Source organism: Styela clava, chromosome 5, assembly GCF_964204865.1.
Source record: "Styela clava chromosome 5, kaStyClav1.hap1.2, whole genome shotgun sequence".
In the NCBI taxonomy this organism is placed as follows: domain Eukaryota; kingdom Metazoa; phylum Chordata; class Ascidiacea; order Stolidobranchia; family Styelidae; genus Styela; species Styela clava.
In genome coordinates, this window is record NC_135254.1 from 21,807,146 (window position 1) to 21,823,083 (window position 15,938).

Genomic DNA, 15,938 nt, shown 5'->3' on the forward strand with positions numbered 1-15,938 from the left:
ACGCCCTTCACATTGGTGTTTATTCTCTTTAAATCACAAATTTGTGCCGCGGGAACAATGATAATTATTTTATTTTTGTACTCGCACGGAAATGTGAAAACTGAAAAAGCGTGCAATTGCCTTCTGCTAAAATCGTCCATGTTTTCATCAGCGTGTTATTTAGGCCGCAAACGCCCTTACGTCGGTTTTTATTCTTTCTAAATCATAAATTTGTGCCACGATAAACATGATAATTATTTTATTTTTGTACTTTGCACGGAATTGTGAATTCGTGAGTTATTATACGTTCATCGGTGGCGAGGTTCTAAAAACAAAAGAAGGAGTAAAACCGAGATCTAAATTTGATTGAAAAGCGGAATTATAAAATACTGAAAATAAAACCGTAAACAATATAAGTTTTGTTGAGTCCCGCGACAGTCTAAAAACGCTTTTCTAGTCGCAAAATCGCAAAATTTCGTGTGCCTACGGCGCAAATTATGTTTGGTCGCCGTTTAGGAACATACCGTCAATAAAATCGAAACACGGTTAATTGTGGTGGGATTTGCCTTTTATCCATTACTTTAAAATTGTCGTAGAAAATGTTCGTGTTATCATGAAACAAGGTTGAAAACGCGATTTTTTCCCGGTTTGTGATGATATTTAAAAAAGATAATTAATCCGAAGTATATCCATCAATTTTTATTGTACTGAAATAAATTTTACTCCATGAGAATTTACAGCAGATTTACGGATTATTCAGGAGGTTTTATCTTTAAAAATAATCGGAGTGTCAGCATTGCGATTGAACGGAGTCAATGTTACAAGCACATCTCAAATTTGTCGAATTTGCAAAATAGAAAAAATACGGATCAAAACAATATATAATAGGCGATGGGCAATTACCACAAATTTTTATGTCGGCAAATGGCCGAGGTATTTTAAAATTGTGACTTATAAAAAATTGTTTTGTTTTGTGGACGCAAACGCTGGTTAAATTGAAGACAATTAAATTAATAAGGCAAGACATTTTAAATATGCCCTTATCGGTCACGAATTGATTACTTTGCACAACAGAAAAATCTTTTTTCGTTGTAAACGTCGGCTCTTTTAATAAGTGGCGTAATCGCGGCGATGAATATGTATTTTTGATTTAACGATATACTTCATATGCATACTCATTGTACGAAATAAAATTGTATTTTTCGGGATTTTATATCAGTTATTAAGATTTTTCTAACGGCGATAACGAGTTGGCAAGATTCCAAAAATACGTAATAAAATTGAATACACCGTTTATCTCATATTTTTATGTCCACCGATAGCCGTGGCATTTCAGTGAACTAATGTTTTAATTTTGACCTAAGAAGAAGCAACCGCGAGTTACGTTGGACACAATTAAATTAATATATAAAGACATTTTAGAATTTTGTAGTTGTCAGGGATTGAATATTTCACGCGACAAGAATAATCATTATACGCTGAAAAGATGTCCCTTTAACGAGCGCGTAATGCGAAGACTGTTACAGACCGCAATGGGAATTTATGATTATGACCCCCCCCCCCCTTTTGAAAATCCTGGCTGCGCGCCCGGGTAGGTAAACTGTTGTATGGTAAACCGTTGTGGTCAAGGATGAGAAGATTTTTAGATTTGCTTCAAATCAAGTAATGATTATTCGAAACTGGCACAGCTTTGTGTAATGTGATGCGACTATGGGGATTGACAAGATTCAGTGGACTAAAAAGCAAACACACACATGGGTCAGTTCTGGAACAGTAGAACGACTGTGCTTCCGAACAGCGTGTATTTTATTCCAAAATAACTTACTCCATCGCTGAAATGTGGAATGTATAGAAAACAAGCCAATATCCTGATCCTAATAAATCGATGTGTTTGGAATCCATAGAGCGTGAAAATTGGTTTTAACGGTGCCACTAGTGCGGACAAATAGATAATAAAAGCTTTTGAATGAAATATTGCCATCCACAACGCCAACTCGACAAAGTATTAGAATCGGAATTTTTCTAAAAGGTTTGCAAAATTTAGTATTCGAAATGTGCTATTGGTGAATCATGTTTGGTTGCCTGATGTGTTTAATATTTTACTTCAACTTTGGTACCTTTTTGATGCTGTTGATAATATTATAACGTACAGGCAAGGGAAACGTGTTGGCATTCGAATTTACATGGAAAATGTTATTCGTCTGATTATACATTTTGCTCTGAATATAACATCTGCCCAGCGAGAACAATAATGACCGTGAATAGATAGTTTGGAAAAGACGAAAATTCTGGTCCAAATTAAATTTTAATCTTTAACCTCAAAGCCCTGATTCGCATTGCTATCAAGGTTCTTTAGTTATTTAAAACGGCATCAGTGAAAATCATGGACAGAATTTTTTTTATATCGCTTTCTTGAAGTTCACACACAATGTGAATAAACGATGAGTTTTCGATATGAATCGCTTTTTTATCAGATCGTAGAATTTCTTTGCAAAATATCGGCGTCGACTTATAAGGCAAGTGCTGATCGGCCTACAACTTACTTCAGGAAATAGCATTACTAATGGGTAGTTTCTATCATAGCTATGTCTTATAAAAATTTCTGAATTTTAGAATATTTCAACATAAAACTCACGGGTGATCCGGTATTTCCTAGTGCCCCTGGTTCACCTTTTGTGCCGTTTATACCCTGTAAAAATAGACATTTTTTCAATTTTTATTTCAACAATTTTTGAAGGTTCCAATTCGAACTGATTTTTGGCATAAAACTTAGATAAGATTCGTGTTTTCTTTTGAAACCAAATGATGTAATAATTTAAGGAAAGTGTAACTGTTTCATAACAAATTTCAATTCGTTGCATTCATCTTAACAATAAAAAGAGAGTGGAATATGCTCGCACTAGCGAATAAGCGCTAACTAGTCTACGATATTTTCTTTAATTTTTATCAGATGTTCACACACAACACATACCACGAACTCGATAACCATGCCTGGACTAACAAGACTTCTATAGACGGGTATGATCATGATTATTTGATACTTTATCGGTGCGACATAATTTTCACCCTCGGGGCGAACGCAAATTTCCGTCACCCTGAGATAAATTACTACAAGGCGATTTTGGTCGAGATGATTCTTTTGATAGAAAAATGGTAAAAAGTAATGGAAGTTGGTATCAATTTCACAAAATTGTTCCGACGGCAAATTGATACGTACGTCTCTTTAACTTAGCGCAACTTAATTCAGTGGCGAAGGCCGTGACAAGCACGCCTAAGTGAATGTGTCAGATTTCAACCGGGTCTTTCGATCAGCAATTGGCAATATGTTTATCAGTATTCAAAGGGAATTTTATTCATGTTTTTACTTGATAAATCGCGGCGAAATAAAGCATGGTAACAAAACAAGTCTGTTGTAACAAGTAAGAATATTTGCAACCTTGTCATTTTCAACATTACAGCTAGCAGGTACCTTTGACACTCTTTTAGCACTAAGGTCGAAATTACACAAAAATATTCATTTTGAATGATTTTATATGCGCGAATACAAATTGTTAACTTTTGTGCTTCGAGCTGATCTCAATCATTTAATCTCTAGAATGACTCATTCTAAAAATGTTAAATAATTTCAAAATATTTATCAGGCATAACACCAAATATTTCTGAAGGATTGCCGCTCAGACTGCATCTATCGTCGGGGTTCGGTCTAATGATTGCATAAACAATGGACCCAATCGCGCTTTGGAGAAATATATACGATTATATATGATAAATAACACGGAATGCGAGTTGCAATCTCTATTCTAAATAACAAGGGAAAAAACGGTGGTAGTTATTCAAAGGGTCGACGATTTCCCGCCGTTTTCCATTGGGATCCAAAATTTCACAAAACAAGCGAAAATCGCAAGTTCGATCAACCCACAATCGCTCCACGTCCGGCACATACAACATTTTACTCGAAGCATCAATTCCGAATCTTTAGCCTTTGTTCTGTGCCACGGTTTAAGCAAGTATCCGCTACGAAAAGCAAAAGTCACACAAATTCGACCCTGAGCATGTAAGTTAATACTATTAACCCTTAACTTACCCTCTGTCCAGGCACGCCCGGCTTCCCTGGTTTCCCGCGAAGGCCAACATGTCCCTGCAAAATAATACATATAGCAAAATCGATTAAGACAATTGAAATAAATGGTTCTAAATACGGGTAGAGCCTTCAAAGCAAATGTTGAAGATAGTTTCCCTCATGGGTTATTGCCATAAACTCGCTTACATTAGTGCGTGGGAAAAGCTGTCAACCGTAAAATCGCGACGTGGACGGTATAGTTGTAATATATTTTAGCTCGTCTGTGATAGAAAGACATTTTACGCCGCATAACGAGATTTCCAATACGAGACTATTTGAACACAAAACAAATCAAAATTTGACAGAACATAGCCTAATTTCGTTTCGGAATACTGTATACATTATTATTATTATTACATTATTATGTGAAAAGGAAATATCAGATTCGATTTATTCATAAAGGTAACTCATATAACTGAATTAATGTATTATTTAATTAAAAAATTTGAAGTGAATTTCAATAAAACCTTAACTTGAGAGAACTCCACATTCATACTATTTTACAAAAGTTTTCGAACGTTTTCGTAAATGCGGTGAACAATTATCACAGTTGCGTAAAATATAGTATTAATTACTTCCAGTCTAACAAATTTTAATTAGAGAGTTTATTTTTCGTGTCCCAAAATATCACAAGTTTTCGTAACTCCAATCTTATAAAATATTCTGGTGGCATAGTAGACATAGAATCCCACACATTCTATTGTATTCGTTTAAAAAAAACAAATAGTGTAAACTACATCATAATTTTGGTCGGTTATTGAAATCGAAAAGATGTCTGGTTTAAATTAGAAGTTGTGATGACAGATAATCCATAATATTTAAAGTTTACCGATACACACTAAATTTCAGTTGTGGAGTTATATTTATATGAAGCCGATCATATTCGCTACACTACCATGATATTTTAAATTTCAAATGCAACACCAATGATTCTTCAACGTTACCAATGTAAGTAAATGCTTATGACTCTTACCAGTTTTCCGCGGTCTCCATCGGGCCCTCTTGGTCCTGATTGTCCTCTCGGTCCCTTCAAAATGGATTGAGGAAATGAAAAAAATTACGAATACGTAGACGAAAACGAAACGGAAAAACCAAAGGCTTAGCTTCTTACGCGCGAATGAAGCACAAAAGCCAGGGTTTAACGATAATAGCTTTGGGACGAAAACGTCTGTTATATAAAGATTGGTGGACGGAGAAAAAAGCAGCGATACAGTGATATTGCGTTGAGCGGTAATGTGTTCTCGTGTCTCTTTTTTTTTCGTTGCTGCTACCTCTCACATGGGCCATAGATAGAGCAAGCGTGTTGGGGGTTTAAATTCAAATATATATATATATACTGCTTATGAGGGCTAGAGACTATCTAACCGGATATGAAATCCATTGTAACAAGCGAACATTTATAACTTCTTTTACATTTCAGATCGGATTAACCCTTGTTGTTTAACGTAATATATCATTTCATAAGGAAAAAGGAGATTATTTTGTAGAAAATATCTATAAACTATTAAAAGTATTATCGTGGTTTAATAATGAGGGGGGAAAATGGCGACCTCCGTTAATATTTTGTGCCGTCTAGTAAAGGGTTAAAATGAAACTGACGCAAGTTTGTTGCCACGTAAACGCGTAGTAACGCGTTCCCACATTATTTGAAAGTTGATAAAATCGCTTAAAAGTTTGTCGTTAGGCACTTGAGCAGAACAAAAAATAACAATATTGTCGATTTTATTATGTCAAAACCCAATACAATACATATGCTTTGTGGTATTATGTCGAGGTTTTGTGATTTTTTATGTGCCTTTGAAAATGTAGATTTTCAGTTGAAACGATAAGCAAATATAAGTAAGACTTACTTACCTATGAAAATCAAACAAGTCTGAATAATACATTGATCCAATGTTTTAGAAATAGGTATCTAAATTGAATCTGTTTGCATATTTTTGCGTAATGAATGAGGTAATTTGAAGTGCCACCCTTAAGTTTACATGCGACGTCGACATACATACAAGTTAAATCTAAGTTTGATATTTGTAAAATTCTAACTTACTGCATATCCTTGATTTCCTTGTTCGCCGTCTTTACCCGGATGTCCCATAGCACCCTGTGTGATAAAATATGGCGGTAAAACAACATACTTTGAAGGCTTGGGAATCTTATAAGACCAGTGGCTCAGGCGGTGTTGGCACTTTTGCAAGAATTTCAACTGATCAATTATTCGCATTAACTGAAAAAACAGATTCTCGGCAGCCAAGCCTACAAATTAGTCAACACTCAACATTGGTTCGATCGGTCACCGAATCAAAGTAAATACTATCACAGACAGCCCAATGAAATTCTCGAATGTTGAATGAGCTAAATAACTTTAGAGTTATCAAATGTTATTTAATAGCTCGTCTTATCTACGCCAGTGCTTGACTGGATAAATTAGGTTCCGGAAGTTGCCGCACATAGCGACAATTTAAATACGACAATCCAAAAATAAGTATATTTATTTGGAACTTAAAAGGGCGGAACCCTGAATTTGGAATTTACAAAGAATATTAAAAGTATAAAATTACTGCAATTTCGGTCATTTGTGCGTCGCTTCACGTGGGTACCCTAAGTAGGCCAGTAACACAAACATATTACTTTAAAAAATTAAGCGATCTATACCTGGAATAGAGTTGGTTAAGTTTCCAACATTATTTGAAACTTTACCTGAAAATCAGCTACCTTTACCATATTTTTAATAGTAAGCTAGATGTATTCCCGTTTTACCGGTAATTTTGTAATTTCTACTGGCGGGTCATGAAAGATGCTATCGTAGAATCGTGGATTTTTATAACGAACGGAACAAAAAAGCAAAATACTGTACTAGAGATATCATCGCTAAATTGATCGCATTTGAAATTGTATAACGCCGGAGGAGCGGTTCCCTGTGTCGTTCGTCAACAAAATTTTGACGTGAAATTATATTTTCGGTGAAAAGTTTTATATGATTCTCTAAAACGAATTATCAATGGCCGATGTGAAATCAAACAAATTTCGTTAAGAACAGCTCTAGCTTTAATCACTATGATTTAGATAGCTGTTGCAGAAAATTGGCACTAGTGACGTGATACATCGACACGCGACAGTGCAGTTAAAATTTCTAAAATAAATAAATATTTGATATATATAGTTTAAATAAAAAAATACGACCATTTTACGAGCAAAATGAAGAATCCAGCAGAATAGCACGCCATATTTTGCTACAAATGTATGAAAACAACAAGGAGCGTACATAAATTCTACGCATCTAATCGCAAGGTACTGCCCGTTTTTAATAAGATTATCGACCAAAAGACATTTTTTACGCTATCACGCTATAACAGGAAAAATCAATTTGATTTATTTCACCAAATTCAAACAAATAACTTTTTAAATTATTCCCACCCAAAAAAGTTAGAATGTAGTGTTTCACTGGACTCGAAGGGAGCGTATAATTCAGGTGGGAGTAATCTTATATTTGTGATATGAAAAATTTAATCGAATTACTAGTTGCTAGTTTGTCAACGTTACTACATTTTGTCAAATATTAATATAAATAACTCAACAGTATAGCAACCGATAAATACTGATTTTTCACAAGAAAAAAAAAACGACTGAAAATTGTTTTTGTTTAAACAGGATACCGTGATGAGATCTGATTCAAAGAGCAGAAACTCTCAGGCACATTTATTCGGAATTTGATATGCGTTTAGTTTGAATACAACGAGCGTTTCGTTGTTTAAAGTAAGGACATGGGATTTGGAAATTAAGTAAAAACCAGAATGAGAAAGAAAATTTATCATATTAAAAAATTATGATTACAACCAATACAGTACTAATGAATTTTGCCTCCTCTTTAACAAAATGCTGGTCTATGCAAATTTTTCATAGGTAAATATTAGTATATAAGATAAGATATATAAGATTGTATGTGAATATGCCGATGTGAATAGAGGTTGCATAAGGTTTTAATTCTGAAATTTGAGATACACTTGCAGCATTCGTGACAGCTGTATTGATGTATTTACATATATAATTTCATTTTGCTGACGAACAGCGATAGTACCGATACTACCGAAGAGGATATTTTGATCATAAATTATTTGATGAACTGTTCGTACACTTACCATATCTCCAATATTTCCACGGGTACCTTTTGCACCAGGTTCTCCAGAAATACCCTGAAATAATATTTTACAATGACGTCACCAATTACAATTTAAATGCGTACTAATTTAATTACGTTTACTATACTATATTAATCATTATAGTTGGCTACAAATGATTACAATATTGAAACGTCCTTGAATGCTCGAGACCACAGCTTGTTACTCCAGTAATTTCACTCACTTTCACTCCCATTGTGCCTTTCTCGCCTTCTCGACCGGGCGGTCCAAGAAACCCCTTCAAAAAACGTAGGGTTGTTAGATTTTTTTAAGATTTGAAATCATAATTAAAAGTATGATAGGGACAATATACAGACAAGAGGCTAACGGTTTTTAATTATCGCATTGTCGCTCAATACAATTTGACCATGGTAGTTCATTTATCAAGATTTATTTTAAAAAGTTGTGAAAGGTATTTAAAATTTTTAAAAAGTTGTGAAATTGAATTTAAAACAAGTTTGTATCGATTACGATGGCAGGCGAATATAACTATCAGGTGTACAACTTTTGTTACTCTACTCTGCATTACTAGAAGTCGACTGAAATTGATAAGATACCATTCAAAGTAGAAAACATTTTATTGAAATATTTTTATTTACCTGAAATCCTTTCAATCCGATTGGCCCTCGAACACCTTCATCCCCAGGAGGACCCTGAAATATTACAAAATGGAATAATTGTGACATCGACCTTCATCAGCACCATCAAATTTTTCAATGATCGGATTGGGTTTATCACATGCACAGATTATTTAAAAGCATACACATTCATATCGGAAGAATTTGTTGCCCAAAATCAATGAAACAATAGAAGTAAATATTAGGCTCAAATTTCTAAAACACGACACATGTACATTGGTAGCTCTGGGTTAAATTAGTTTCAGGTTTTGTCAATAGAGTGAATAAAAGTGGGTGCCTCATAAAGAGTTCAACTGGCTTCTATTCGAAATATTGGTCCCTTACCTGTAAACCTCTATCACCACGTTTCCCTTTCAAACCTTTCAATCCTGATTCCCCTTCTGTGCCTTTCTCACCGGGAACTCCAGTCGGTCCGCGCTTGCCTTTTTCGCCCTAAAGTAAAATTTATATTTTCATATGCTATGCGTCAAGTACAACATTATTAGATTTTCAGTCCGTTCAAATAATCAAAAAATCTCATCGATTTCATTGAAAATACAAAACACACAAACAATGAAAATGTCGTTTTCACGCCTGCACATCTTATCAATACTTTCATTCTTATTTTATATAAAGCAATATTTGGATTGATATCAGAACGTCAGGCTCCGATATTTTCGCGATTGCGCTAAATTATCACTACAAACAAAAATACATTCATAAAATATATCGTAATGAACACTCAATGTTTTGAAATGACTGAAATCTCGAAATACGATTTGTTCAAATATGCAATTTTTAGTATAATTAATAATATCAAATAAAATGAATAGAGGTCGTGAACACATTTTAATATTCCACTGAAAGTGAATGACGTCGATGTTTCATTATTTAGTATTATCGATGTGTATCGCGCATTATGCAGTTTCATGTTTAGTAAAAATGTTAAAAGGTTTCATTTCGTTGGGTTAAAATAGGTATGACTTATTTCTTTTTAAAACATCTGTTAATGTTTTTTTCAAAATATTTGGGGAATAGGTTATCGGTGACATCAATACACTAAAATGGTTTACGGATGTAAAAATAAAACTCTACTAGCTCAAATATATTTATAAATATGAATGATACCTTTATGCCAGGCAGACCTTTTGGTCCATCAGAACCGGCTTTAAGTTGTCTTCCCTGGAATACGAAAAATAATTTTTGGTAAAATAAGCCACAGAAATCTAACTGTGAAGAGATGGTTTTCTAGTTTATCAAAGTTTAAAATGCCGATAGAGGTTATTCCACTTCATGAATAAAATTTAAAATTCACCATTGCCCAAAACAATATAGAAATAAGTTCATGTGCAATTGATAGGGCTGGGTTAACCGCAGTGTGACGTTTGTATATTTCGACCGAAAACTGATTCTGAATTTATCATTGTCAAACGTTCATAACTAGCGATCTTGTTACTTCAATTGTTTTTCACATTTATTGGGTCCTTACCAATACAGTTAGTGATATTCTTTTAATTAAACGCAACAGAATATATTTTCGATGACGCAATAATTTTTGAAGAAATTTTACATTATAAAGAGGATTTGTACCTGAGAATTGAGATGTCAGGTAACGGTTAAAATAAATCCTAAGCGTTAAATAAAAACTAGATTAAAATTTCACAACTTGGTATTTGGTGTGCTGATTTTTAAAACGTCATACTCATACTTCATATTTGTATTTTACAAGCTGTTGTACGAGTTCGTCAACGTGCAACATGGCTACTTTGAAATATTACATTCGGGGATGCCACTTTTGGATTTATGAATCGAATCGATTCGAATCGCATTTTTTTCGAATCAATTCGAATTAGATTTGCGCGATTCGGAAAAAGAGAGCGATTTGCAAAAAGAACAAACATTGACAAACAACGCATCACGCAGGCCAAATATTGTTTATCTGTATTGACATCCCCACCCCAAGAAAGACGATCATAAATGTGTTGGCAGATTTATTTACCGCAAAAGTCGAATACAAAAACAGTATTAGGTACTCACTCTCGGTCCTTGGTAACCCTGTATTCCAGGCGGACCGCGTTTTCCAACGTCGCCCTGCAATCAAGAGTAAGACATTGCTGCATTGTTTTCATGGACATATCTCCACCGTACTTATATTTACAGACAAATTTAGTTTTTTCTATTCTAGTTTTTTGAGTAAATTCCCTTTTTGAAGGAAACCATTATGTCTATGCAGAAATATCCTACTCGTAATATAACATGCTAATGTATGTTTGTGGTATCACAAGTGGTCGAGTAAGATTTGATTTAGGACTTGTCTGTGACGTATGGTTTTACTAAGCGAGCAAAAATGGTGTTGCTGCTAACGAAGCAAATGGCATAAAAAGTAACCAAATGTCTTTAGAAGTTAACAGAAAGACTGAACAACCCAAGACTAAATATTCTCGTCATCATTGTTTCAAACGTCACAAAAATTAATTTCACTGATATAATAACTGTACTATTTTACAGACCGTGTCACCAGGATCTCCTTCGTCGCCATCTTCTCCCGGTCCTCCAGGATCTCCTTTTACTCCATCTTTACCATGCACACCTGGATCCCCAATTGTTCCAGGAGGTCCTGGTGGACCTTCTCTACCAGGTATACCAGGTGGACCTTGTTGTCCTTTCTTCCCCTATGGTGAAGTAGAATTAACGTGTATTATAATTTTAGCTGCATGTCAGATCGAGTCTGCGTAAGTCAATTTCTCTAATCCAAACGATTCCGGCCAATGAACTCATTCAATAATAGTTCTCTTCAAATATACACAAAATATTACACTCTGGACGAAGTTTAAATTAAATTTCAATCAAAATTAAATATTTTCTAGAAGTCGGTAACTGATTATTTATCCAATCATGCCAGGGCGTACCATAACTTAGTCGCAGCGCAGGTGTGCTGTTGAAATTTTTAACCCCGCCGATAACAGCGATTAAAATATGTTTCAGTACGTCTGCCCAGTACGAAATGACCCAGTACGAAAGAACAACATGGACAATTCGTTGCAATGTGTGATACATTGAATAATTGGGAAAGCAAAAAATAAAGTAATACCAAAGAAATGTCTCTTCAATATTCTGTTTTATATATTATAATCGTACAAACCACCAACCCTTGGTCCATTTTCTCCCGGTGTTCCGGGTTTTCCCTCGAGTCCGTCAAGTCCCTGGAAATTGGTAAAAATGTGGTTGACATCACATCAGAGAATGAAATTTGGTTTGGAAATGCCCAAAGGTTTTATACCGACCAAGAAAGTTTTCCCAAACACGTCAACTAACCAAAGGTTGTGTAAACTGGAATATTTACTTGTCGAAGCCAGTTGAAGTATGTATGGATCATGACAACTGTTACATATGAAAATGCACAGTATAAAATCATGAATTATTTTAATCGCCTAGGGATATGAATGGGGATATAGGATTTCAATTAATATTTGAATTGTCTCCGAAGAAAGCTATTAGTCCACCGCACAAACAGCAGCCATACAAGCTATGGCCAATCAAGACAAACTCATTTCTGTGGAGTGTGGAGGGTAGACCATTGCAAGATTGACCTTTTTGTGAATTTGAAATAAAAATTTATAAAGTACATATACAGAGTGGTAACTAGCACCCGAACATTATCGTTCATAAATTAATAAAAGAACTCACCATTTGGCCTGGTTCTCCTGCGTTCCCTTCTACTCCAACTATCCCCATATCTCCCTAAAAGAAGACGGTAGTTTGTATAAACTATTGCATTAACGTGTCATTTTGTTACGTTTTTCATGTGATTTCAGATACATTTATTTACTCGACAACCTAATTAGAAAAGTAGCCCTACAAGTTCTCCGAATCGCAGCTTCATTGAATCCCACAATAAATATTTTTCTGATAAGAACGAAATGTTTGCTTGTACATCGTGTTGACATGAGAAAATCGGTCTTACCGGATATCCGATCGTTCCTTTGTCGCCGTCTGGTCCTGTCTCTCCGTTTTCACCCTGTAATAATTGTTTTTAAGTTGATAAGAACCAGAGGTGTGCAAATAAGTCTTAGTAGTTTTGAAATAAGTTGCAGGGTAGAGCTACATCACTACTCGTATAAAGCGAACGTCATTGCATGCCACATGCATGTATATTCTATAAAATATTTGTGTGGAACCCCAACGACTTGGGCGTTTTATCGAAACTGGTCAAAACTTTATTGCAGACACAAACGGTTATACGGATATTGCACGAAGAGAGATACAATATAGCCAATAGGCGTGTTCAAAACGATTGTAAAACTTAGCTATCTGAATAAAATTTTTAATTGCAGTTAACATACCGGGTAGCCTTTGGGTCCAGGTTCTCCAGGCTCTCCACGTTCGCCAGCAATACCAAACATTCCTTCTGGTCCTGTATCCCCAACCAGACCACGTTTTCCTTCGTCTCCGTTCTCGCCTTTCGGTCCAGGTGGCCCTCTCGGTCCCTACATGTATTTATTTAAAGTTGAAAGCGACAAATTTTGCTCAAATCTCACATTAAAAACAATTTCAAATCAACATACCATATTGCCCATTTCACCTGGCTTCCCTGTCCGTCCAGTCACTCCTGGTGGGCCCTAAAATCGTTAAGATAGCAAAATAAGCATTCAAAATATTTTGAAGAAAAAAGCTACATAAAGCCATTAGCTTAGTTTTTATCTTTCCATAGGAGGTACTGCCATATTATCTATTTTTGTGTTAAAACCATAAAAGCATATTCATTATTCTTACCATAAGTCCTGGGGCACCAACGACGCCAGGTAACCCCTGTATACCACGATGGCCCTGAAGTAAAAAAAAATGTAGCTAATGTATTTCCAAAACTAAATACATAGATTTTGGTGTATGTGTATAGCAGATAGCTTATCATTTCAATAGGTGTTTATATGAGATTCTCATTGCGTGTTTATTTGTTGAATTCATTAGATGGGCATTGGCATCTATTGTTTTGAATATATTCTATAAGAATCTTATTTCGTAAGTATAGGCCACTCTATTATGCATTATTATTTTAACATTATTATATCTCCTTTTTTTTCTCTACAATGAAAAATATTTAGATAGGAAGGATTTTGAATGATGACTATGTGATTCTATGGAATCCAATCTTGAAAAAATGAATAATGAACCAACTAACCCTGGGCCCCTTATCACCGAGTGGACCTCGTTTGCCCTGCTCTCCTCTGTCGCCCTTTAAAATAAAACGGAGTGCTGAGATTAGACTGCCCTGAAACTGGTGATTCATCGAAACAACCACCAGTCACAAAGAGTTGTAGTGAGAGTGTGTCTAACAAACAGACTATTCCAATATACATCATTTTCCACTGACGATACCATTGTAATCTATTTGTTTAGGTGTATTGATAGCATCTATGTATATAGTTTTGTAATACGTTTATCTCGTCGAATTGGATTCTCTAGAATAATATTAGGTAGAAACATTTTCCACCCTTGTATTTGGGCGTAAATCACATCTATCACATATCTGGTTCTCATTGAAGATTGCAAGGTTGGCAAGCAATAGTGAAATGTTATTTTTGTATATATATATATATTAATCGATCTGCCAACAGTTTAAGCAAACCCAAATTGAGAATTCAGAATCTTTTATCATTGGAAGTCAATACTTTCGTTTTGATTACTCAAAACAGTCTATTTTGTGCTTCACTGTTTCTAGAGACTAATCCGGAAAATAGCATACCTTGAAACCTTCAAATCCGGACATCCCACCTGAACCTGGAACTCCTGGTACCCCCTGAAATAGTTTAAATGTAGTTATTCAAATATATTATTATGTATTATTACTAGAATAACAGGCCTTTCATCAAGGCATTCAGCGTTGAATCAATAACATCGAAAACAAGGAGATTAAAATGGAACATTACCTTTGGTCCTATTTCTCCAGTTCGTCCGGGTTCTCCAGGATAACCCTTAATAAAGTAAGACCATAATAATTATCACGAAACCATTAGTCTAAGTAGGCTAAGGCACACAAATGAGCATTTTTGGCCAACCAATATGGGGGTTTGTTGATAGTGACATGACCAAATTGTAGCAATACCTTTAATTATGTTATAAATTTATATTTCAAATGCAACTGCCAAGTATATTATTGAAATACTACCATATTGCAAAAAGCACTAATTCCAGCAGCGTATGGTTTATGATCCACGATTTTGAATTGGCACAATGTGTTATTAACATATTATACCTTCACACCGATATATCCAGATTTTCCTTGAATTCCAACCTTTCCTTTTTTACCCTGAGGAGCAACGCAACAATATAATTAATCATATTTTTCAGGTTACTAATATTAAAACTTGAACTTGAATGTGATACCAAAACGATAAAGGTGGCAAATATCCCATCGAAATGTCCTCCCGAGTAATAAAATTGATTTCAAGAATGATTTCTCTCGATTAGTCAATTGCTTCAGTAGAATAGCAGACTAACAGAGAACATTCTGTCCACCATGACAAAATTATCTATAAAAGTTTCCATTGTTTTACTTAATCAAAGGACATTTTCATCGACTTTTCTTAAAATCTGCATTTATCAACGGTTAAAATTATATTGCAACTGGTAAAATTGAAGTTTAATTGCATAAGTTGAAAGCTCTCATAAAGACAGTCAACTATTCTGTTTTCAGTTTACCTTTTCTCCAATCGTTCCATTTTTTCCATCTAAACCTGGACTTCCCTGAAACAATAAAAGCAAAAAGTTATTTCAAATAGAAAAAAACTTGATATTATCGGCATTCCACTCACTGCTTAGCATTGTAAAATACCCGATTGAAATTGGCTGTCTTATCAACCTCTTTATTGCTAATACGACTGGAAATTGAAATGGTTTATCATTTTGTGGAAGTTCACTAAAGCCAGTATCACACGCATTTATTCTTTGGTTTTATAATAGTATATTACATAGATGGCAACTACGTTTCATACCACTTGAATACCTGGTTTCATAATGACTTAAATGCATAAAACTAAAAAGAAAACTACG

At 34.8% G+C, this 15,938-nt stretch overlaps 1 protein-coding gene across 2 annotated transcripts in view; it reads right to left on the reverse strand.

Moving 5' to 3' along the window:
* Positions 1–15,938, reverse strand: part of LOC120344485 (uncharacterized) — a 54,013-nt gene that overhangs the window by 9,484 nt on the left and 28,591 nt on the right. For both annotated transcript variants that reach the window (XM_078112599.1, XM_039413725.2), the window contains exons 28-49: positions 15,588–15,632; positions 15,142–15,195; positions 14,816–14,860; positions 14,632–14,685; positions 14,068–14,121; positions 13,662–13,715; positions 13,454–13,507; positions 13,232–13,375; positions 12,853–12,906; positions 12,576–12,629; positions 12,038–12,091; positions 11,399–11,560; positions 10,926–10,979; positions 10,017–10,070; positions 9,234–9,341; positions 8,871–8,924; positions 8,456–8,509; positions 8,233–8,286; positions 6,144–6,197; positions 5,073–5,126; positions 4,064–4,117; positions 2,615–2,668 (exon numbers count right to left, since the gene is read on the reverse strand). In XM_078112599.1, the coding sequence (XP_077968725.1) occupies positions 2,615–2,668; positions 4,064–4,117; positions 5,073–5,126; positions 6,144–6,197; positions 8,233–8,286; positions 8,456–8,509; positions 8,871–8,924; positions 9,234–9,341; positions 10,017–10,070; positions 10,926–10,979; positions 11,399–11,560; positions 12,038–12,091; positions 12,576–12,629; positions 12,853–12,906; positions 13,232–13,375; positions 13,454–13,507; positions 13,662–13,715; positions 14,068–14,121; positions 14,632–14,685; positions 14,816–14,860; positions 15,142–15,195; positions 15,588–15,632 (1,422 nt within the window). The remainder of the gene's footprint in view (positions 1–2,614; positions 2,669–4,063; positions 4,118–5,072; positions 5,127–6,143; positions 6,198–8,232; positions 8,287–8,455; positions 8,510–8,870; positions 8,925–9,233; positions 9,342–10,016; positions 10,071–10,925; positions 10,980–11,398; positions 11,561–12,037; positions 12,092–12,575; positions 12,630–12,852; positions 12,907–13,231; positions 13,376–13,453; positions 13,508–13,661; positions 13,716–14,067; positions 14,122–14,631; positions 14,686–14,815; positions 14,861–15,141; positions 15,196–15,587; positions 15,633–15,938) is intronic.